This window comes from Pseudochaenichthys georgianus, chromosome 9, assembly GCF_902827115.2.
Source record: "Pseudochaenichthys georgianus chromosome 9, fPseGeo1.2, whole genome shotgun sequence".
In the NCBI taxonomy this organism is placed as follows: Eukaryota; Metazoa; Chordata; class Actinopteri; order Perciformes; family Channichthyidae; genus Pseudochaenichthys; species Pseudochaenichthys georgianus.
Genome location: NC_047511.1, coordinates 21,345,703 through 21,369,255, shown reverse-complemented (window position 1 = coordinate 21,369,255; position 23,553 = coordinate 21,345,703). Strand labels below are relative to the sequence as shown.

The 23,553-nt window shown below is 38.4% G+C and overlaps 4 protein-coding genes and 1 long non-coding RNA gene across 5 annotated transcripts; 2 read left to right on the top strand and 3 right to left on the bottom strand.

The window, feature by feature from the left end:
* The first annotated feature begins 3,645 nt into the window (after positions 1-3,645).
* LOC139434412 (uncharacterized) lies at positions 3,646-4,330 on the top strand. The gene is made up of 2 exons (XR_011643760.1): positions 3,646-4,086; positions 4,199-4,330. It is a non-coding gene; the product is annotated as an uncharacterized lncRNA (long non-coding RNA).
* Positions 4,331-5,749: 1,419 nt separating this feature from the next.
* On the top strand, positions 5,750-6,637 carry LOC117452588 (kappa-type opioid receptor-like). The gene has a single exon (XM_034091298.1). The coding sequence runs from the start codon at positions 5,750-5,752 to the stop codon at positions 6,635-6,637; it is 888 nt and encodes a 295-aa protein (XP_033947189.1).
* A 2,491-nt stretch (positions 6,638-9,128) lies between these two features.
* On the bottom strand, positions 9,129-12,735 carry LOC117452401 (protease-associated domain-containing protein 1-like). Its single transcript, XM_034091011.2, has 5 exons — positions 12,530-12,735; positions 11,570-11,670; positions 11,347-11,456; positions 9,948-10,115; positions 9,129-9,699 (listed from the first exon to the last, which is right to left on the bottom strand). The coding sequence occupies exons 1-5, from the start codon at positions 12,603-12,605 to the stop codon at positions 9,579-9,581; spliced, it is 576 nt and encodes a 191-aa protein (XP_033946902.1). The 5' UTR covers positions 12,606-12,735; the 3' UTR covers positions 9,129-9,578.
* A 2,031-nt stretch (positions 12,736-14,766) lies between these two features.
* il12b2 (interleukin 12B 2) lies at positions 14,767-17,835 on the bottom strand. The gene is made up of 7 exons (XM_034090779.1): positions 17,708-17,835; positions 17,302-17,383; positions 16,933-17,172; positions 16,553-16,652; positions 16,244-16,428; positions 15,608-15,756; positions 14,767-15,517 (listed from the first exon to the last, which is right to left on the bottom strand). The coding sequence occupies exons 1-7, from the start codon at positions 17,708-17,710 to the stop codon at positions 15,395-15,397; spliced, it is 882 nt and encodes a 293-aa protein (XP_033946670.1). The 5' UTR covers positions 17,711-17,835; the 3' UTR covers positions 14,767-15,394.
* A 2,818-nt stretch (positions 17,836-20,653) lies between these two features.
* LOC117452274 (transcription factor BTF3-like) lies at positions 20,654-23,469 on the bottom strand. Its single transcript, XM_034090780.2, has 6 exons — positions 23,387-23,469; positions 22,351-22,419; positions 22,139-22,252; positions 21,365-21,566; positions 21,211-21,270; positions 20,654-20,855 (listed from the first exon to the last, which is right to left on the bottom strand). Exons 2-6 carry the CDS (start codon positions 22,417-22,419, stop codon positions 20,809-20,811), a joined length of 492 nt encoding a protein of 163 aa, XP_033946671.1. The 5' UTR covers positions 23,387-23,469; the 3' UTR covers positions 20,654-20,808.
* Positions 23,470-23,553: the final 84 nt, after the last annotated feature.

Sequence of the window (23,553 nt, the reverse complement as noted above, 5' to 3'; positions counted from 1 at the left end):
TCGTTTGGACTACACCATGTGCTCTGTTTGACAAACCCCGTGATAGTCCTCAAGCTCTGTGATTGGAGAGTGTGCTCCAGGGTTACCGAGCCTCGAACAGCACTTGAAATGGGATGGAACCACGGCAGACTGTTCAAAACTGGATTTGAACGGGTCCACCGCGTCCCCCCCTCCCCCACCCCGTCCCCAGAACTACACCTGCTGGCTATTCTGTTTCGCAACATGTTCTCTATATGGCACGTATCTACTGGGAGTTGTAGTTTTAAAAGACGTTTTCGTATTTCCCATAATAAGAAGTTGCCAGTATTAAACTGTGTACATCCCTGGAGGTTTAGGGGAAAGGAAACACTCACATTTAACATATAATTAACAAATGGGTGAAAATTGCTCGTGCCCATAATGGGCAGCATTAATATATATACACACATGCCAGCTAAGGTCAGAAGAGCTTTATTTAACAGCTGGTCTTATGTTTGTGACCCCTCCTCTTGTTCATTGATAACATTACATTAATTGATAAGCCTGAAACATGCACTTGTCAAGGTTCAGAGGCAAATTTTGCAAATATGGCAGTAGCCATCGATCAGCTTAAGATAAGATATACTTTATTGATCCCAAGTTGGAACATTTGCTTTACATCAGCATGTGTAACAGTTGTAATGCAGTGGTGTTTATTTGTAAATCATTTAGTATACTCACACAAATTCTGTGTTTTATATTTAACAATTCTGTGTTCTTTATTTATTGATTGTTCAATACCTGACAAGGCCGGAGATGAAATATCTGCATACATCTTATAAGAGTATAATACATTATGTATAATATCAGTTAAAATAAGTGCTTCAACATAGTTAACATTGCTGGAGGTATGCACACATATTGATAGATGTCTTGTAATGCACTGTTGAGGAACCTGCGATCCAAATTTTTCATTCAGTGCAGAACTACACCATAGTTGTGTAGGCCTATATGATATGTCAATAAACCTTAGAAAATCTTGAAATCTTGAACGGGATGTGCAAAATAGTCATTATATACAGTCTTTAATTAACTATTAGTAGAGAATAATGAGTAATGAATATACTTTATAAGGATCCTATTAATATCTAATAATAAAAATAATGAAATTCAATAACATGCTTTAACCACTAGGTGTCCCTTTATATCAGCTGTGCACCTTTATGGTGTAAATACAGCCTATCTACCAATTGGATCAAATATAAAAGTCAGCCGAATTAGTGTTGATACTGCAAGGAGACGTATTGTGTGAAAAGAAATGTAAGATTTTGTTTAATGGCTGATATATTTATGATCCACGTCACGTTTTCAGTTCCTCATGTTTGTCTATAGAGGTCTTCTCATCAGGGCTCTATAAATACAGAACTACGGCAGATATGTAATATTTAATGCAGCCGAACCGTGTATTACAATGCCGGTATGTGATGACTTTCAAAGAGAAAAGCAAGCACACTCGGAATAAGGTATTTTATTTTTTTTAAATGTTTTCGGTCTGTTTCCGGTATTTGTTAATGACAATGTGCTCTGAGATGTGAGACTGGAATTGCACAGGGGAAAACGTATCTTTAGATGCGGGTTTTGTTTAATATGTTTGCGCTGTGGACCAACACTATACATTGACGGGGAAGGGGGTAGCAATAAAGATAACACCATTAAACAGTTACACAACATAACAGAAATAATATCGATAGCAGTGTCCCTAGCAACCACCTTGGTAACAATGAAAACGTTGGACGCAATTTCCTGAAGTAATCTTCGTAATAACTAGTAAACTAAAGATCATGTACATCCACTGCACACATAATCTGAAATAACAACTCATATTTCTCGCATCAAATGACATCAAAACGCATTTTAATGGCCAAACTAACTTTAAAATAGGCATTTTCCACCGAGAAGTTCGGCCATGTTTTTTTTCTGCAGGGAGAAATTTGAAGATCACGTGACGTCAAACAGAGCACATGGTGTAGTCCAAACGATAGCTGGGGATTAGTGTAGTGTCTTCTGCCATCCTTTACTCCGAAAAAAGATTTGTTTCTCCGAATCGAAGGGGAAAAATACAAAAGCATTGCACACAATTTAAACCAATCAATGTTGTGTAATTAACAAGGATAATCTGGTGTTTTTTAGTTGATGAGTAGTGCAGATATCACTGTAAAATCAATCGACAGTAAGGGGAATACTTACTTCCGGGTGTACAATTCTCCGTTATCCAATGAGAATGGACGCTCTCATTGCCTTTAAGGGCCCCTTGCGTTGAAAAACGCCGGCAGGGGACTTGACATAACGTCAACATAGGCCGACCTGGGAGTGAGGATGTGTTGCCGAGACAGCTGTCCGAAAACAGCGGACACTAACCACGCAACCCAAGGGGAAACGCCACTTAAGCCTAGCGGGGAAAATCTCTTTTACAAAAGCGTAACAAACAGCAACATCTTACCCTCTGATTGGCACACAAAACCTGACGACATGTCAAACACCACAGCTTCCTGAAACCCCAAAAGACATGATGTGTCCCCCAAATAGCAGCGACAAGCCAGCACACAGCTGGACCACAACAATGAATCAGCTGCTCAATGACACTATGTGCCCTGAGCACTACACAAACTTTTTAAACAAATAACCCGTCGGACGAGCCCCCATTTGTTGCGACCTGGCTCAAAAGGCCGCAACAAAAAGGAGACACAACATGTCAATGGGTAGGTAAAGGGTGTTTATTTGCACAACACTGTTCAAGTCAACTGTGGTTCATACTCATCAGAGCCGGGTGCCTGCAGGAAACAAGCGAGAGTGCAAACAGGAGCAGAGAGGCTTTAAAATAGCTGCAGAGCACCAGACCCAGGTGCCCTGAGTTACTGCAATCAGTGCAATCAATGCAGCCAATAGCCGCGTTCACACTGCGGTACTTTTCCCACAAAGGTTCATGCGAACTTAGTTCATGATCGCGTTCACACCAAAAAGAGCCGGTACTAAAAGTAGTTCATGCGAACCTTTTTACCTCGAAAGTCCCTGCTCCAGCAGGGACTTTCGAGGGGCTCTTTTTTGAGAAAAGAGCTATATTCCTGATTGGCTGGGCGGATTGCAAACCACGCCCCGTAAAACTCCCAAAAAGTTTTGTGAAGCCGCCATTTTATTATCCTCGCATTAGCATTATTAGCATTAGCATTAGCCCAGCGCAGAAACGCAGAGAGACTAACTTATGGCAACACAAAATAAAACATGGGAGCGGTGGAGATGAGGAGGTGTCGGCGTTCTGGCGATTTACTCGGAAGGCTTCAGTAGAAGCTGCTGGGAGTCCCCAACTCCGGGGACTTCCGGCCGGGGACTTTGGGCGGCAGCAGCGCCATATTAAATGGCTCTGGGCGGCAGTATACGCCGTGAAGTGGTTTGCGGCCTGCCAGTAAACCCAAAGCAGAAGAAGAAGAAGTGACGTCAGTGGCTTCATTTGCCCAGAGCCATTTAATAGAAGAGTTACGACATCTCCGTTCACTCCAATGGACCACTTTTTTACAGCAATGGCGGATCGTGGATCCTGTCAATCGTTCCCCGGAAGTTAGCGCCAAGGCTGGCAGAGCTGTGGAGTTGCAGCATAATAGACCGTCCGTGACGGACTTTTAAAGTTAAGAAGAAGTTTAAAGATGTATATTGCGGATATTATCAGTACATCTGATTCAAATGAACATGTGTATTAAAGGATGTCAGTGGATTATCCCTAAATTAGTAGATTTAGGGAACGTTTACAGATAACAGATTAAGCTAGCATACCGAAGCAAGTTAGCAACACACGTTGAACAGCCTTTTAATTGTAAATTCCGTTCTCTCTGTCATTTCGTCCAACATGTTGAATTAGAGAAGAGGGGCTTCTAAACGGGATTGTATGCGGGGGTGGAGGGAGTTAAATATTAGATAAATATAACTTTGGTGCGTGTAAGAGTGAGTGTTTTTAGCAGAGCCATATTGTGTCCTTGTGATTCTGTTGATTATTACCTGTCTGTATAATGTTGCAGCCCAGCTGATTCTGGATTGATGGCAAAGGGAGAGGGACTTAAGTGAGAGTGAAAACACAAGGTACGTTTAATACTACTGTTTTATATAAGTAAACACGTTATCTCCCCAAGGCAATAGGTGTGCTATATAGGTGTGTATAACCCTTTCTCCTGTCTGTTGCTCCCTCTCTCAGCACAAGAACCAGAGGGGGGTTCAATGGAGCCTGAATACCTGCACTGAGACCCTCACCCTGCACCCTGAGTCTCAACTCTGTGTTTTTCAAGCCTTTCCCTGTTTTTTTGTATTAAACAAAACATTAAGCTTTCCCAATGGTGTGGTTTTCGTGTTGTGAAAAAGTGCAAATGCAGTGTTTGTATATAAATCACATATTTTGTTGCTGTTGGTCGTGAAATTGCTCCTGCTGACTTGAGCCAGCCATTTTTTCCTCCGCTCTGTGTCAGTGGGGAAGCCGTACATTCGTACTCCTTTCTCTGAGAGATTTGAGCATCCCCAGGCAGCACATCAAACCATGGTGGCGACTAGGAGGCAGCACAGCAAACCATGGTGGCGACTAGGAGGCAGCACAGCAAACCAGGACAACACGGAGGAAAAGGCACCGACAAACTGCATGATATGCTCTTCTATGTTTATTGAATTCCATGTATTTGCAATGGAAGTTCCTAAAGCAACACATTTAACATCATCATCATCATCATATCGGTCTCCTGTCCTTTCTGAAAGCCATAAAGACGACATTAGTCATTTAGATAACTTGTGTCCTCAATTACCAGGGGATTACTGAAACTACCATGAATTTAAGAAAATGGTAGAAATTAATCTAATCTGAATTTTAAAGCATTACTTTAGATCCCCTCCCTCTAAATGTATCAATAAACATTAGAAAGTCATCCTCCTGACTACCATACAAGTTTAAGAAGATAATATTGGTTTGAAAGAATTCAAAGCTATAAATAAACAGCAACAGGCTCTTTAACCAAGGCACTGTTAGTAACATGTAAACTAGTTGTTCACACTAATCCTAATATTATCACTTAATATTAGCAAATTCGATTTTATTTTTGAAAACATATTGATGTAAATACATACACATATCGATTTGTTGTATAAATATTGCAAATCAAAACCTTTATTCACTAATAATTAACAAAAATCGTAGTTCTATCTCCTGTTATCAATGCATTCACATTGCCCGCCATGAACTTCCGGGGAACGATCCCTCGTCTACATGAACCACGTGACGATAACCGTTTTTGGACTTCCGGTGTCGTAACTCTTCTATTAAATAGCTCTGCATTTGCCTAATCCTCCCCCAGGGACTTTTTCTGGTGTGAACGCGATCTGTACTTAGTTCATGCGAACTAAAGAGTTCGCATGAACTAAGTTCGCATGAACCTTTGTGGGAAAAGTACCGCAGTGTGAACGCGGCTATTGCAGCACAGACAGAACAGCCACACCCTCTCTACTGATGGACCCACAGGGGCATCACAATTACTTTTTAAAAAAGTAATATGTAATATATTACTTTGATGAAGACAACATGTCGATTAAAAGCATATAGCCATAGCTGCATGTGAAAAAGCTTCAAAGTTAAAATACATTCTCTGTTTGGTATTTTTTTATTGTAAAGAAGACATTACAGTGTCAGTGTCACAAGAGAGTTGGTGACTTCGCGTTGTAACTCGTGCATAAAAAGGCTAGCCTTCAGAAACATTTGCACATAAAGATGGTCCCCGCCAACATCACAGACTCTATCTCAGGAGGAGTTCCTCTATCGGTGGACTTCAAAAGTCCTCAGGACTATGTCATCTTTATTTTTCAGATCGTATTTGCAACAGTAACTGTTCTGGTAGCCGGATCTGTAGTCATCACCATATTGGCCACCTCGGCGCTCCGCCTCCAGAACAGGTTTATTTTCATGCTGAACACCAGTATTTGTGACACGCTTGTTGGGGTCTCCGTGTATTATCTCGGTCTGTTTGATGTTCAGGAGGGATACCCGCCTAGGAATGGAACTTATAATATTTTACCCTCACTTCTAGGGGTCAATATTCTGACGTTTTTGTTCGCACAGTTTGACCGCTATTTTGCTGTGTGCCACCCATTCATCTATGGTCGCTTTGTTACAAGACAGTTTGTGATAGGCATTAACATCTACTGCTGGGTTTACAATTCGGCTCACTTGTTGGCCAGGAATTTGCTGCCATCTTCCAAAGCAATGCAGATGTACGTAATCAGCATAGTACTCTTCCAGCTGATCTTGGTCACCAAAGTGGCCATGACTATCAAACTGTATGTGGTTGCCAGAGTCCAGCTCGCCAGAGACCCTCCCAGCGCCGAAAAAGAGAGCAAGAAGGAATCATTACGAATCATCATCTTTGTTGTCATAACCTTCTTGGTGTTGTGGTGCCCCTCTTTTGTTAATATAATCATCAGATTTATAGGAGTAGGGGGGCTGACGTTTAGGAACGAGGCCACTAACCTGTTCGCCATCATGGCTCGTTTCAACGCAGTGTGCACTCCGTCCGTGTACATCTGGGGTAGCCCGGCACTGAGGGAAGCCATGGTGAAGACCGTGTGGGGCAGAGTGTGCCCGAGATGCAAAAGGAGGTAACACTGGGGGCAAATGCATAGGCCTACATGTTCAACAAATGTATACATGTGATCTTTTTATCTGTTGCTCTTCTAACTGTCTTTAACTCCTTTTTCAGAGTCGGCTCCATTCACGGGAAGGTAGATACCAAAAATACATGGGAGTAACAGGAGCCCGAGGATTCCCCTATTCTAATCAACTGACACTTTCTCCATCTCTCTCCCTCCCATTGATTTTTGAACCACACAGCCATGCAAAGTTTAAATGCAAAACAGTTTTCTGAAATGTTTCCATCATTGTGCCTTATAGGTAATCTCAATGTTTCATCTGAATTAGCTGTTGATTCATTGACAGCGATTTTACGGACAAACTGTTACGTTACTCCTATTAAATAGTATAGTGTCGCGGAGTGAGATGTGAAGTTTTATTTGTACCTTGTCTATCTGCAGTGTCGTTGTCTTTGCTGGGTGGTGCTGATCAGCATATTTCTTTAAAAGGTTTGAGCGCACACGTCTTTCAATATAATCTTTGTAGTGGCTTGTTTGGCACGTATATTGTGCATTATGGTTTGGCTGGTTGTAGTGTTGGCTCTGATCAAATTAACTAAACATGCGTTGAGTAGTTATTAACAGTGTGCGGCGGCAGGTTGATAAACGGGATTAACCCGTGTTGGGAATATTTGGATACGGTCTTTTTCTCTACTGAAGTTGAGGTTGTCATAAATCTATGTTTACCATTTAATAAGAAAGTGAAAGATTAATATGCCACTATTTAAAATGTTAAACCAAATCTTTAATAATTGATATATTCTAAGCCATGTATTTCAATTCATAATTTGCTGTATGCCCCTTTTTAACAAAACATAAATGATCAACAAGACTTAAATATATAATACCATTTTAAATGATAGATCATTTCTACAGCTTAAATGCAAGGTGAAAGACACATGTACAGACCCTAATACACTTCTCTGATATGAGTTCAAACTGAAAATACCTAATCAAAAAAAGCAAAAATAAATACAATATTTGTCTCATATCTTTTTTAATATACAACTGAAAAATAAAGCCTAAATGAAAACATGTATCCTCTAAAAAATGCAACCTTTAAAAAAGGAAAATTAAAGCACACGGCAGCAAAACTAAATAAGACCTTTAAATGTGTCTGAACACAAGCAGGAAGACTGGAGGTGCAATAAGAGCAATGATAGTTACTGATAATAAAGAACATAGTTGCAAATCTAATACATTGTAAATCCAGTGGGTTTAATGTTAAAATTCTTTAATCTGTAAACTATCGGCACAAAACTACTGTAAATTAGTTTAATAACTTAATACAATTATATTTGAGGTTTAAGTACAGTATACAATGTACTCAATTTACACAAGCTACTTTAATACTGATAAGGGCTATGAAAGAGTATACAGTGAAATATAATACAGCAGCATGTACAGGGCCGGCCCTGACCAAATGCAGACACTTACACTTACTATGACTCGCGCGTGCATGGTTGTGGTGTATATTGTGTAATATTGAAGTTAAAAGCAAAAATCTGGTGCACTTTGAGAGCAACATTAGGAAATCTATGGATACATCTCTCAACACCCATATGAAACAGAACTGTAAGTAGATTTTCTTTTCCTTTATGGATACTTTACAAATCACTCCACTTTCAAACTGTATTCTTGTTTATTAATAAAAACTTTTTTGTACGGTCATATAGTATTTTATACCTGTTTTTCACCTATTCTCTTATTTTTGTATAACTATAATGATCATATAAAGGTGTGCCTTTACCTCACTGAGCTGAGGTTATCAGAGCCTCTCAGTCTTTCAGGAGAGAGCTCTCTAAAGCTCTCCTCTGGGGCTGGGGGCAGTTCAATTTGATTTTGGGGGGGGGGTGTGTGCCATAGTTTATGGGCGCTGTACGCAATATAGGCGTAGTTCTGTTAGTATAAGATAATAAGATGTACTTTGTTGATCCAAAATCGGGAAATTGTGTTATGAAATAAAATAAAAATTCGAACTTTCCCCCCCCCCCAATTTTCAGCGCCCCCTATGGGTTGATGCACCCTTAGCATTCACCTATACTGCCTATGCCGAGGGCCGGCACTGAGCATGTAAATGTTATTGATTGATAAGGAAAAGCGATTATTTTCCATCCTAAAACATGACACAAGACGGGAAGAAGTGGCCTGGAGCTCTGCAGCGAGACGCTATTTAAGATGGAAAATGTAGTCCAAGTAAGACAAAGTGACGAATACTGTGCTTCGTTTGGCGTTAAAAACACTGGCCTAATGATGAATCTGTTCGGGGACAAACATATCTTTACATTTATTTTTAAAAAATTGCAAAAATTCATACTGATCAGTCATCATTTTCACAAAAGTTAATTTGTTCTACCTCACGTTTTCTATCTTTACTTTGTATACACCAAAAACAATATAGTGTAAAACCTTTGAATACAAATGGCTACTTTCTGCATCAGGAGTAATACAAACGTCAGTCGAGGTACAAAGGTAAGCAGGGGAGCTTTTAGTAGTCAGAGTGCTTCAGAAAATGTGTTTGTTTTATAAAGTTGTATAGATTTTTACTTCAGAAAGACAATACATTATATGAGGCAGCAAAAGATACATTTTGTATAACACAGTTTAAGTTCATGCAAATAAGCAGGAATTTATTTTAAATTTTTGCAGTAAGATGACATTCCTGGTTTGCTGGTTTTGCATTGTGTAGTAAAGTTCAACATGCCGTGAGGCCTGCTTGTTGTTGACTTTGGCTGTGTGTTTGAGTGTGAGATGTATAAATACGGTCATTTAAACAGGTTCACCTCCAGTGTGTGTGGTTTTGTTTAACAACCATACAATTATTTCCCTGTGCAACTGTGAGTTGATTCACAAGTGATAGGATATGCACCAAATGTTTATTGGGTGGGGGAGGGCATGAAGTTGTGCGTCATGTTCTACCACAGTGTCCATGGGGGCTGCTTGAGTGGAAACGAAGCCAGAGAGGAAACATTGACAGGAATGGAAATGACAGCCCATGGCATTGCATGTCTCTGAAGAGATCGTCTGATCATCATTCTGAAATAAATGAGAAAGATGAAACATGTTTGATGTCCGGAAATGTGCATTAATGATAACAGATTCCTTTATTGATAAACTCAAATTATGTTTGTGTGTCTGCATCTTTCTTAGATGGACAGGTTGTAGGATATGTACATCCAGAATAACTCTAATAATACCTGGCAAAGATCTCGGTTTGATCTACACATAAAATAGCTTGGAGCTTTAAGTACAATTCTTAAGTCTGATTCCTAAATGTGTCTCACCCATCACGCCCCAGCAGGAATAGAGCAGGTATGCTGGGTTTAGCCGTGCTTCCATCAGTGATCATGTCCAGGTACTGACTGTCATTGTCCACCGCATTATCAGCAATCAGAACTGCTTTGCCTCCTGCTTCCTCCACATGTCGGGCCTTTTGCACAAAGGAGCAACCTCTGGAGAGCACATAAGAACAGACAAAGAAATGTGAGCAACTATTTGAAAATGTTCCCGCCAACACATCCTGTAAAATTATGTTTGGTCACATATTTATTCAAAACTTCATAGTCCCATCAGGGCAGCTGGTTGCCCATAGCAATTAGACACTCCCCTAACACTTACAAATAGATGTGTCTGCTAATTATCTTAACACACAAATCATGTTTCTGTGGTCCCCAAGCAGCATCCAATTTGTAAATAACTCAGTGTGGAAATGGGGATGTGCAGTAAGGTCTAAAAGATCTAGCAACCCTTAAATGTCATGGTTTTTCAGTTAATATTGTTTGTTTGAGACACAGCAGTTTCCCCATATGCAACTTTTTCAAAAACATGTATGTAAAAACCTAGGTCCAACACACATTTAAAATGTCATGAGCAACCAAACAGGTTCATATCAAAAGTATTTGAATCCATAATCAAGTAACAGTCATAGCCAGTTATTTGAACACGTTGAATTTGCTTAACATGAATCTGGCTCTGAACCCCTCTGCTGACATTATAAGGAACTAATCATTAATATAATTATTATCTCTGTTTCTACAAATTAAACATTGTTTAAGTCTGTTTAAAGAATACAAATGTTATTGCACAACCATATAAACATATTTTTGTGCACGTTAGGAATGCAGACTGGTGGCTGACGAGGCCAGACAAAGACTCTTATGCGCCTGCACTACGGGGACAAAGATGTAGAAGCCCGAAGGTTATATTCTGCTGTATGAGCCAGACGAGCACTATTGAAATTAACATTATATGTCAAATGTGTGAAATAAGTATAATGGCTTGAAAAAAAGCACGTCTTCTTAATGCAAAACTGTCCTCACAAGGCTGTGATAGGACAGTCAAGAACAACACCACATCTAAACTTATAACAACTGCTTGGCCATCCACTCAACCCCTTTTCATTTCAGGCCATGTCTTGAATTCTTTCCCACAAGTCAACCACTTTGGCCCTGCAAGTTTTACCTGCTTATTGCTCAGGGGTAATGATAAAATGATGCCCTTTTGTTTTTCTCTGTACAAGCGTCTTGAGTATTTAGAAAAGTGCCTTATAGATTAATTGTATTATAATTATGATTAAAAGGATTGATGCAAACTTACAATTCCAGTTTACCACATATCCCAAGTGTTCCAGACTCAATGGCTTATACAAGTGAAGCTATTGTTTGCTGATGAATGTGCACGTACCCTCTCTCCACCAGGACTACTTGTCCCTGTATGATTTCTCCGTCCTCCAGCTCTGAACAGCCGTCTGCTGGGTCTGCTGGCACCAGGAAAATCTTATCATATGAATACGTCTAGGGACAAAATGAGAGAAAAGGAATGTGATGGTAAGTGATTGGTGAACACATGCGTCTGAGGCTTGACAACCCTTTGACCAACATGTGAAATTATACAAACAACAACTCACAAAATCTCCTCCAAAGTCTTTAGCAGGTGCTGCACTGAAGATGTATCCTATCTCCTCTGGACTGATGACCCGGAAATAAAGCAGTTCATTGATCCCAAGACCTAGGGTACAAAAAAGGAAATGTAACAGGACCAACATTAAACAACACGCAGTTATTTTTAGGTTGGATATTCAACATACAAATCCATTGGTGTTTTTTTTAATATGGCCAAGTTTTTGGTTTTGTGAAGAGGTGTGAAGTAACTAAGTACATTTATTCAAGTACCATTTTGAGATACTTGAGGTACTTTACTTGAGTATTTTATGCTACGTTGTACTTAAAGGACTCTATTTAAACCTGGAGTAAATTCACAATCTACCCTGCGGTATACGAAGTCATTAAAACTATCTGCACCTTTACCAGCTTTGATAAACACTTGAATGTTTCAATGATTATAATCAAATGATATAATATATATTCTGAAACGGTCCAATTTGCATAATAATTACTACTTACTTTTGTATTTTTACTAGAGTACAATTTTGAATGCAGGCCTTTTACTTTTAACAGAGTAGTCCTACACTCTGGTACTTCTACTTAAGTACAAGATCTGAGTACTTCTCCCAGCTCTGGGTTTGGTCCTAAATTGAAAACCTGTGGTTAAGAGCAAGTGCTAAGATCATATACTGTATGGCTAAGATGTGAGCTAACCGTCCTATGAGAAAGAAGACGCCACCATAGAGTCAATGTCTGTCCAATATCTATTATACACTGCCATAACGGCATCATCAGTAACATTACGAGGTCAGAGTTGCAGAAGCAGGCACATATGAGATGATAATTCACTGAGAGAATACAGAAGTACAGACGAAAGCCTTACAAAGCTTCTGAAACCCTCGAGCTAACATGACAGTTACACCGATACGTTAGCTAAATTAGCGGTTTACTAGCATTACATGCTCCCCCCGCCCCTTACTTACCTGAAATGCTATTGAACTGTATAAAAACACTCCAGAGGTATAAAAGGAAAGCCGTCGTCCAAACAACCTTTGCCATGTTCAAGGCATTTGTAGAGATAGTTAACGTTAAATAAAACAGACGTGTAGCTTTATAATTGAGATCGATGTTTGTGCATACTGTATGCTAGCTGTCGTTCTGTGAATGAACAACAGACCAGCAGGTTAAAGGAACCACTTCCGCGCTTTTTTAATGCGCATGCGTACATCGCAAAGGCGGATCAACCTGCTAGGTGGTCGCGGGGCAAAACCAAACTGTTTGGCCCCTTTAGCTGACCCCCCACCCCTCCTCCTAAATTGTTTTATTTACAACTCTCTGTGCACTGTGTATCCAACATATTTATATTCTAGAGCAGAATATTTACTTTACTTCCAGCCAAGGACACCTTACAAGATAGATAACATAATGTGAACCCGCTCGTGGAAAAACATTATATATTTTACAATATGGATTATTTAGATTAGATTAACTTTATTTAAAATAGTAATTTCTCAAAAATAAAAGAGAACTAAAAAGTAAAATAAATTCATATTGACAGTGAAAGACTCAAATCTCGGCCAATTACAGAACACAATTTTAATTGAAAAGTATGTTTTTTTATTTGTATAACATAGATAAACTTTCAAGCACTTGTGTCATATTCCAATAGACAAAAATGTAATAATCATATTACCAATTACCCAGATTTGCTTTTCAAAAGATTTTGGAAATCTCAGAATTGGTAAGAATGGTTTGCGTTTTTATTCACTTGTTAGGTTTTCATACAAATGGAATGCAAGATTGAAAAATCATATGATACTAATTGTTCCCCAGTGAAGGTATAGATGTATTGCATGGCTAAATGTGTTTGCATTATCCCTAAAACATGTATACAAATATACATAAACATTTATGTTATTTCCAAACAAAGGTGTTTGTACACAGCATGGTCCCAGTTGCAATGGATGTTATTTATTAAGCATTGTATTTTAAAGTCTTCTTAGCACTTTTCCCCCCTTTTTTTCTTCCTTTTCTGTTCTTGCAGTTTTCCAAGTACTCAGATGGCAACTCTGGGCAGCATGTCTTTGCTTTGTTTTTGCATTTGCAGAGTTTATTTTTCCCTGTAATCACCTGTAATGAGTTAATAACAGATTAGGTTCTGATTACAGGAAAAAAAAAAAAAAGCAACACTTTTTTTTTTTTTACAAATCTTACATTAATAAAATGTGTCTGCAAGTTCTGGCTATATATATATATATATTAAAAATGCTCCCATTAAAATGTTTTAAGAGTTGCTCTTTGGGCATTTGTAATGATCTGCATTACTTTCCCATTGGAGCATGTTATTTGTCTGCATAACGTTGTCATTTACTGCTAAAGCTTCAAGCCAATTATGCTCTGCAGGTATGTCTATGTTTGCTCACCGGGAAATATGTTTTTGACCTTTATTGAGCTGTCAGCAAGTATATTTATTTTACTTTTTAGCTTTGGGACAACAACATTTTATGTTGGGCTCTCGGCATGTGTTCCGATTTAAGTAAATAACATCTGGCAAAATATTCCTCCTGACAATGTTGAACTACAGGATGAATCATTAAAATCAGAAATTTGAAACCATAACCAAATAAGTTGTCATGTATATCAAATCTAGCTAGCAGATGCAGCTCTGATACACCTTTGCTTACTTTTGCTGTTTTCTAGTGCTTGTTAGTGCCTATAGGGTCTGTTTTGTTTGCACAAACAAATCCCTGTTGAATGATGATATAGCTATGGGAAAACATTACAAATATACCTTACAACCACAGAATTCTTCTTGAACCTATTTAACATTTCAATTTTCTTCTAATTTAAAAAAACATATTAATTGCTCAAATATATAGCTTATTTTTTTTCCAACTAAAAAACAGTTGAATACTACATATATGGTATAGTTTTAAAAAAAGTGTAACTTCTTTACCACTAAACTAATTTGTGTTTTCAAATCAGGCACTAGTGATGATGATAAAATAAGAAATCCATTATAATTGTTGCCGGAGTATTGTACTGTAGATATAATATAAAAGTGATTAGTAACTATGATTAGGAGCATACACTAGAAACATTCACTGATGGATATTTCTGATACTTTGTCCAGACGAAAGTACTGCACTTTTTGCATTTGTACACATGACATGAGCAGGCAACACATAAATGAAGAAGCAACGTATGAGGAAGGAAGCACAAAGCTCTTTTAATAGGTCGCACAGTCGCAAACCACCAAGATACACAGAAACGCCAACACACTTATACAGAAATACACAGGGCCAAGGAACAAACTTTGAGAAAGACTGTATAGAGTGCAACTGGACTGACTCCTCAAGTTATGATTCATGTTGAATGATGTCATATGTAAATGACCTTTGATTGTCATTTCAACAAGGATCTTAAAATGGACAAAACTGTTGAGACCAACTTTATAAGATGTGGTCCCACGAAACCATTCAGTCATGTTTTGCTTGCAAATAATATGTCATGCTGCTTTAATTATGTGTGTTTATAAATACATATAGAGTTGTAAAATATTTAGAATAAATATGAATATATACACAAATTATTAGTTTGAGTACAGTCATAAATAAAAATAAATAATAACAGTGTTTAGTGATCTTCTGTCTTAAAACGTAGGGACGTATTACTTCGCTTCTGGTGAGTGCTGTGTTATCTTTTAGCTATCAGTGTGTGTAATTGCCCCAAAGGGAGACAGCCAGAAACACATAGTGAAAAACAGTAGGTTAGAGGACACAAGGACATTGTGGACATGTAAGAAACAAAGAGAGAGCAGGAGAAGACAGTGTTGTGTTGGAATAATGTCAACAGGTTAAATTTTTCCAGGCAGTCCACTGGCTCCAAGCTGAGAGCACCACTGCGTCTCTGGAGCGAACCCTCAGCTTGCTGATCCTCTTCGGTATCAGAACAGAAGAAGAACGTCCAGTCTAAAGTCAGACAGGTCGCACAATGAGAAAAAACAAAAACAACAGAGAGAATAATGACAGACATGAAAAGATCACCAGATGTATGTGTACCTTGCCATCATCTTTTAAAACGTATTCAATTTGGTGCTCCAGGCTGAAGTAGCTGTGCGGAGTGGACCAGCTGGACGGTGCATCGATGGTGACGTTCAGGTCCTCCTTCCCCTCCTGACACCTCACAATGTTGGGACTGTCAGGTTCAACTAGACAAAATGACATACACAAATTAGAGAAACAAGGAAAACATGGGTCAACACGTAAGGAATCATTAAAGTATGTATTAAAAATGTATACATATTTTGCTGAAATAATTACATTCATTTATAAAAGGAAAAATTGTTAACAGTTTGATCGAAGGCTTACATTTGTCTTTTTTGTCTTTTGAACTTTAATTCTTATGTTTTAATTTCAAGTCACAGCTGTTTTTTGCTGTTTGGTACATTTATTTGGAAAGAAGTTCATTTATCACTTATTGCCTTTTATTATGACTTTTAAAGTTTTTGATAATAATGATAAAGGTTTGTACATCAATGTTTGATTTTAACGTTTGGTTTTCATCGTTTGAGACCAATTACTTTGAATGATCTCATCTCAAAATGTGTCAACAACTTTGTCAGGAATTGTATTCGGTATATTTGTTATCAAATCTTTCGTAGAATGCCTAATGTATCTTAGTTTCTCTCAGCTTACTGATGTCTCTGAGATAAAATCTCTTGGTCTTTCTGAGGATGGAGAGTTCAACGATGGCCTCCACGGTGACCTCCAGCTGGGTGCTTTCCTCAGTGTAGGGTGAGAGCGAGTGGTTCAGCTCAAACTGGAATCTCCCATCCTTCTGATCACTGCTGACCCAATCACACGTCTTCCCACCTTCACTGCTACAGGGAAAACACAGAGTGAAATATCTACCTGAGAGAAGCAATTCTGTTTGTTGGTCTGTCTTTATAAACTTCATGCAAAATGTTCGGCCTCTTTTACTGTAACTTTTTTAATTTCCTTTACCATTCACGGCCCAGTCCAAGGCGCACTGCGGTTTGTCGTTTGTCGAACCAGACACAGCTGAAGTTACAGTCATAAGACTTTGCCCGACAAGAGAGATAATCTATAAAGATACACAATGTGAGTAACCACAAGTGTAAAGGAACATTTTTGGACTTTGTCACTTCCAAAAATGAAGAGAAAATATTACTAAATATAAGACATTGTCGTTGGAAGTGCATCATAGTAGGTTTCAGTATTTTTAACTTCAATTATCATAATTTTGACCACCTAGCTATTTTGGAATTAAGTGTGCACTATGAGTTCCTCTATTTGAGAGACTCTTGCCATTTAAAGTACATGAACAATAAAAAAGAATGGAAAATGAAACCAGAGCATCTTACCAAGCTCCTCAGCCTCCAGCAGCAGATAGGTTGATGATAACATTTCTTCTCCTCTCCAGCAGCTGTATTTTCCCAACATGGGTATATCTACTGCTGACAGAGAGAGATTCAGACCGTTCTGCTGGATATTCTCCTCGATGTCGACATCCTCCAGCTGAAACGTCCATGTGACATCTCCTTCGACATTGGTACGGCAGGTCAGCGTGACTGGATTTGCATCATTCTTTTTTGCCACCACAACTACACACATAGATGCAGACACACAGTTACACACACAGACAAACACAAAAACAACTTTGTTAGCATGTCAAGATCAACAGATTTGGAACCTCTCCAGATATTTCACAAATGAAAATAAATTAGACTCACAGTGTTCCGGAAAGCGTTTGAGGTCTTGTGCTCCGGTGAGGCTGAGGAACAAAATCCCACTCATCCACAGAAACAGAGACTTCTGAAGAATTGGGTGACAGCAAAAGGAGGAAATTGTTGAAAATGATCCATTACTTGCATTACAAGAAACATTTGATTTTCCTTTAATATTATTATTTCCCATTTCATCTTCAATTCAGAAACACAAAATGATATGTTCATGTGACATTTCAATTGGCTAAATGAAATTGGTTATCTGTTATAATAATGCAAATTAAATAGCAAAGTGGGATATTTACAATCAATTCCATCATTTGCCATATATAATCATAACAATATTAACTGACCAGATAATAACAATAATTCAAAAGCAGATATATCTGTAGTATCAACAGGTTTTTCTTACCATTTTGATGAAGTTACACTGAAGTGTCGCTGTTAAAAAATCAAGAGATGAATCCTGATGATTGTATGATCCAACTAATCACTGGGCATCATTTTTATATCATGTTGTTGTTGTCGTCATCCTCCCCAGCATCGTATCATCTTGGAGGGGAGAGAGAGAAACTAAGCGCTATAGTAAACCGATAAGAGCATTTCCTCTATACTGTTTTGCATGTCAAATTTAAACTGCGAGTTTCGAATGAGGAGGGGATGGAGATAAGAAGTGTGGGTGGTTAGAGGGGTGGGGGGTTGCCCTCACAATTTAAGCTGAAATACTGTGACATAACACTGTATGTGAAATATACAGTACACACACACACACACACACACACACACACACACACACGCACACACACACACATGCGCACACACACACACACACACACACACACACACACACACACACACACACACACACACACACACACACACACACACACACACACACACACACACACACACACACACACACACACATTCAGTCTCTCTTCTCTAGTTATCTTCCATTTCTGGGTGTTGGGAAATTTAGTTTGTAATTTTTCCAAATATTGATGTCATTTTATGTCGAATGCAAAATAAAATGACAACTTTTTTTATTTATATTTTAAACAAGCTCTTTAAAACTGTCAACTTGGCTTTGGGAGGACATTAATAATTCCATAATTATTTTCATCCCAACAAGATGATCCCATAAAACATGTCCTTAACTTCATTCTGGAGTAATATGCCAGATATAACCGAGCATTACCTGAGCAAAAAAAACAACTTCTTTCAATCTATCCCCCCCACCCCCATCACGTACGACACAGAGAGAGGGTCAGATAAAAGGACATTCCCTGTTATTAGTCATATGGGGCAAACCAATTGTGTTGGGCTAAATGTCAACTATTTCACAGTCGAAAAAGCACTTTTGGTCCTGTGTGCGTTCTCACTGATCTGCCGGTCATCTGATACAGTCATGTGTTAAACAGTGTGGGAATTACTTTTATAGTAAAACCATTTTTGCAACTCACGTTTGCTGGAGGTCTGTGTTACTATTTGGTATTATGATTCTTCATTGTCCATACAGTTTGTAACTAGGTAATATACTGTGTTTTATAGTATTAAGCACCTACAGCTTGACAGACTGTGACCCCATTATGATCTAAAATTCTGCGAAACCTGTTTGGTCATCTGAACAGAAAAAGATGGTTTCAGGTTTCAGTTCCTTAAAACATCGATGGCATTTTGATGAATTTGTTCAAGCGCAGAATTTAGTGTACTCAAATAACCTGCTTGTCTGTGTTCACAGTATATACATATGCTGTCTTTGATCAATTATCATTTTTATTAACAATATATATATATAAATATATATATGATATTGAAATCACTAAAAAGATCCAGCTGTTTGAAATGTTAACATTAAAAAAAAAGATCACAAAGGCCTGAAAATGAAGACAGCAAATGTTGAATGAAAACTAGTAATGTAGATGTGTAGCATATATACTGTCATTTTAATTAGTTTTAAATGTTATGTTTCAGTGTAGCTGCAAGTTATTTATTTCTTCTTAAGTCTTGAAATATATTTTTGAGTCACCAAACTTATGTTTTCCTCTGAATCAGAAGAGTAAGAAAAAATCCCGAACAATTAAATGTGTTACGTTCCAATAATCCCTACTTTCATCTTTTAGTGTACACCATGTGCGGCACAATGTCAGACGCTTAGGTCACTTCAGTCCAGACAGTGGAAAAAACCATCAAGGGTGCTCAAAACACTTCAATAGGTGTCATTATCCACCCTACATAACACATGTCATACAAACAGTATATATAGATACGAGTATATCAGTGTGACTTATTTTGTGCCCATGATTCTGGATATCTATTGGAACATTTAAGGTATGAGAACCATGCAGTTTAATTTAGCAGTTTGAACAAATATTTAGCATAAAACACATTTCCCCAGCTGATATTCTGTGGCACCAATAACTGACTGTACCTCATGTGTAATGCCAGAGTTGGTGTGAGTGCTAATAAAAAAACCTCTCATATGTAGGAACACTGAAACCTTTTAAAAACATCAACCTAGTATGTTGCCGTTTCAACCAGTTGTATTCATATACAAATTAGTTAAAAAAGCTATACAGTACCTTTACGGAAACATTTACCTTTGACACTAAATAAGAACATTACTTTGTTTACCAGTTGGTACAGATGCAATGTGAATAGAAGCTAGGGACCTTTACTTCTGAATATTAAAGAGATTTGTAAGAACATTATAATCATTTACATGTGGGCATCCAGAATGGGGCCTTGTGAAGAGGAAAGGCTACACAGCAACTACTGTACTTTGCCGAATAGTGTGTGAGGCATCTGCTTTAATTACAGTCCGTCTACACTGCATGTTTGTACTGTTTTTAGCCGTCAGTATCATGCAATAGAAACATTTCCAAATACTAATGCTGCTGTCAAAAGGGAATCCTAATGGGCTTGCATTTCATGATAAAAAGCTAAACTGAAAGTCCCTGTCAAGCTTCTATTGTTTTCCCCCTACAATGTAATGCTTTGTGATTCAATGCCAAGTTATTACTATATGGTTATACTTCCAGACATTATGCTTTCTCTGCACAGTAAATAATGACTAATAATCCAATGTTCAGTTATAAGTCATGGTTTCCATTATCTAGTCCCCTGAGGAAATGTGAAAACTAGGACCATGAGTTTAAATAAAAACAGCAAAGTGATAACACCTTTCTCTTTAAATGTCCTTTTTATTACATGATTCCACCAATACATGTCTGATGTGTGGGCATCACCATGCAGGAAAGGCAGCACGTGAAAGAGAAAGGTTTGCACATTCCACTGAATTAAATTATTTAATATGTACTGCAAAACAAGACAAAAAAAAGTAACAGATGCCACAAAGTGAGTTTTACTTGTTTAAGCCCAATTGTCATGGTTACATTAAAAAAGCTACTTTTGTTTGTAGCCACAGAGCAGTTACAGATCAATAATTACAAAATGTCGCTTTGTCAAAGTACGGCGAGTCCCAAGGGGCATAGAAATGTGTGCTGGTGTTTTTTAGTTTGCCTCGTCCTTTGAAGCCTCGTCAAAGTTTTCAACAAGATCTAAAAACAGAAACAGAGGGAGAAGAGGACAGAAAACAGTGAGCCGTAAAGGTAAGAAAATGTCTCAAGGATCATAAGATTTAATATACAAATGAAACTAAATTACAAAATGTTACCATATGTATCAGCGCCATACATTCCATTTGGGATCATCTGTTTTTTCATTTCACACCAATATACATTTAGACACAGTTTGAAAGATATAAAAAAACACATAGTTGACGTGACAAGACAAACGTCTAAGTCAGCCTGTTCTTGACTGTAAGTGTTTCGCCTACTTTAATGCTATAAAACATGAATAAAACAAAAATAATAAAAACAATTGTTTAAAAACATGATGTGTAAATGTGCTTACCTGGAACATCATCATCCTCATCCTCTTCAGCATCAACCATGGGGGCCATATCCTCTCCAGCTATGAGGGGGATGAAGTACAGCACATCATTGAAAGAAAGCACAAAGAGAGTTCTGGTACATGCACACAGATCAGGAAAGAGTGTGAAGGGTACCTGGTCTGGGCAGGTTCTCGGCTAATCTCCTGAGGCTGGTGAGGCTGTCGGCTCCCAGCTGGTTCAGGATTCCTGGGAGCATCTCTGTGAGCTGCTTGTTCTCAGCGTGCCCTGTGATGGTGAAGGTGTTGGCCGCCAGTGAGGCCTGCACCTTTGGGTTGTTGAAGTGGATCACTGTCCCCTGGTTTGTGAACATGTTCACCTACAGAGGAACAAACAAGCAACAGAGAGTGTATGGTCAGTGGCAAAGAGCATGATGAACAGATTAAATCATCTTAACATGTACTTTCATTGTTATTTGTTCTCATTGCTTCAGGATGAAATCAAATCAGTTAAAAGGTGGAGTCAGTACTTCTGGAGAACGATATTTGATGTTTGAAGAACCCACACAAATACCCCCTTCAGATTTAACATGCCTCTCTCCCCACTGCCTTGCTATGTACTTGCCTGGTTACAATTTGTTTCCAATTGACAGAGGCTGTGTATGCAACCCAGATTTGTATTTGTACATGCACACGGAGCAACTGAACAGCTAACCGAGATATGTGCTGAATTTGAGAAAAAGTGTATTGTATTAGACCTGCTGACTGCTTCTTTAAAAGAGAATTCCTTTGGTCACATTTTTTTTTTTTTTTTTAAATGTGGCATTCTATATGCTATTTGTAATACTTAAATTGTATTACTTAAGAGTACCCTGTCCTAAGAGCATCATCGCCATGAAGAGGACACGTTTACTTACTTATTGTTAAGCATTTCAGAAATAATTTGCTGTACCTCTTCAATGCCAGAGATGTTGTTGACTCCCAGTTTCTTGAGGGAGAACTGCAGCTTCTTGTCATCTGCTGTTGCTGTTCTGTGCACCACCTTCTTCTTTCGGCGCGCTGACCCCTAGAGAGCACAACAATGAGCATGAATATAATATACCAATAATCCAATGTCAAAAAACATTTTCTTCAAGTCAATTGCCAGAATGCATTCCAACTCACCTTGCCGCCTATGCGGACCTGCGCCTGCAGTTTGGCGAGCTTCTCCTGGTTCATTATAAACTCCTTCATCTGAAACAAGGAACACAATTGTATATATTTTAAATGTAATATGTGTTCACAAATAGAAAACACTTTCACCAAACACAGCACTGGGAGACAAGAAAGCACCAATAGTAGCCGGAATAAAATAAGACAAAGCATATACATCAGTTCTCTTTAATTAAAACATGTTATAGGGTCAGTAAAACCATTAAAAAAAGGTTGTCAGAATTATTGAGATCATCATGGAAATCAGTCGATGGATCACTCAAGAAATCATCATTCAACATTTACAATGTTCAAATTTAATTTTATAACAAGCAGTCTTTAGGCAAGACCACACAGACATGTGAAACATGGGATACCTACAATTATCATCATTACTTATTGTGTTTTCTATTGAGTCATTCCCATCATCACACATAGTAAAAATTGGATTTTGATATGAGAATCCATAATGAAGAAATATGCAAAAAGTAGGCACCTAATCTATGACCTCAACAGTTCAATAGATACATTAGGTTTGCAATAATTAAGTGCCAAACCTAAAACTCCCCCAAATCCCCCCGTAGTCAGCTGACAGAAGCCCAAAAATAGCTGCACATTTTTTAGTCTCGACTCAAGTTCTGCATGAATTAGACAGAGGTGGGCAGCTGAAGTGTGTGGCTAAATTAGGTCTGCAACGTTCTGCTGGCTAGCTTTATAAGCATAATTAAAGTATGTGATGTTGGGTCATGCTTGGTTTTTCCGCCACTTAGTCAGGGCAACTTGTTTTTCAACCCGGGCTCTCAGAAAGTATGACAACTGAACTGTCGGTTTGTTAGCTCGCCAAGCTAAATAGCTAGCTCGGGCCTCTTTAAACTCACACTAACGCCCACGTATAATGAACATTTGTCCGCCACAGCGCATAGAGTGGGACAAGGGACTGTTCCTCTACAATGCCTAATATATATGGGGCTCAGACAGCTTATACAATACGTCAGTGAGGTAAACTAACCTGGGAGTGTGTAAACACGCGGGTCACACAGTCGATAGAAGCTCGGAGAAAGGAGTGAGGACCGGAAGTGGCGTTCTGAGGTGCATAACTTAGCGGATGTGCCCAACATTTTTTTTCAACTAATACATTAATGTGACGTAAAACATTAAAGTGTATTTGTTTCTAAA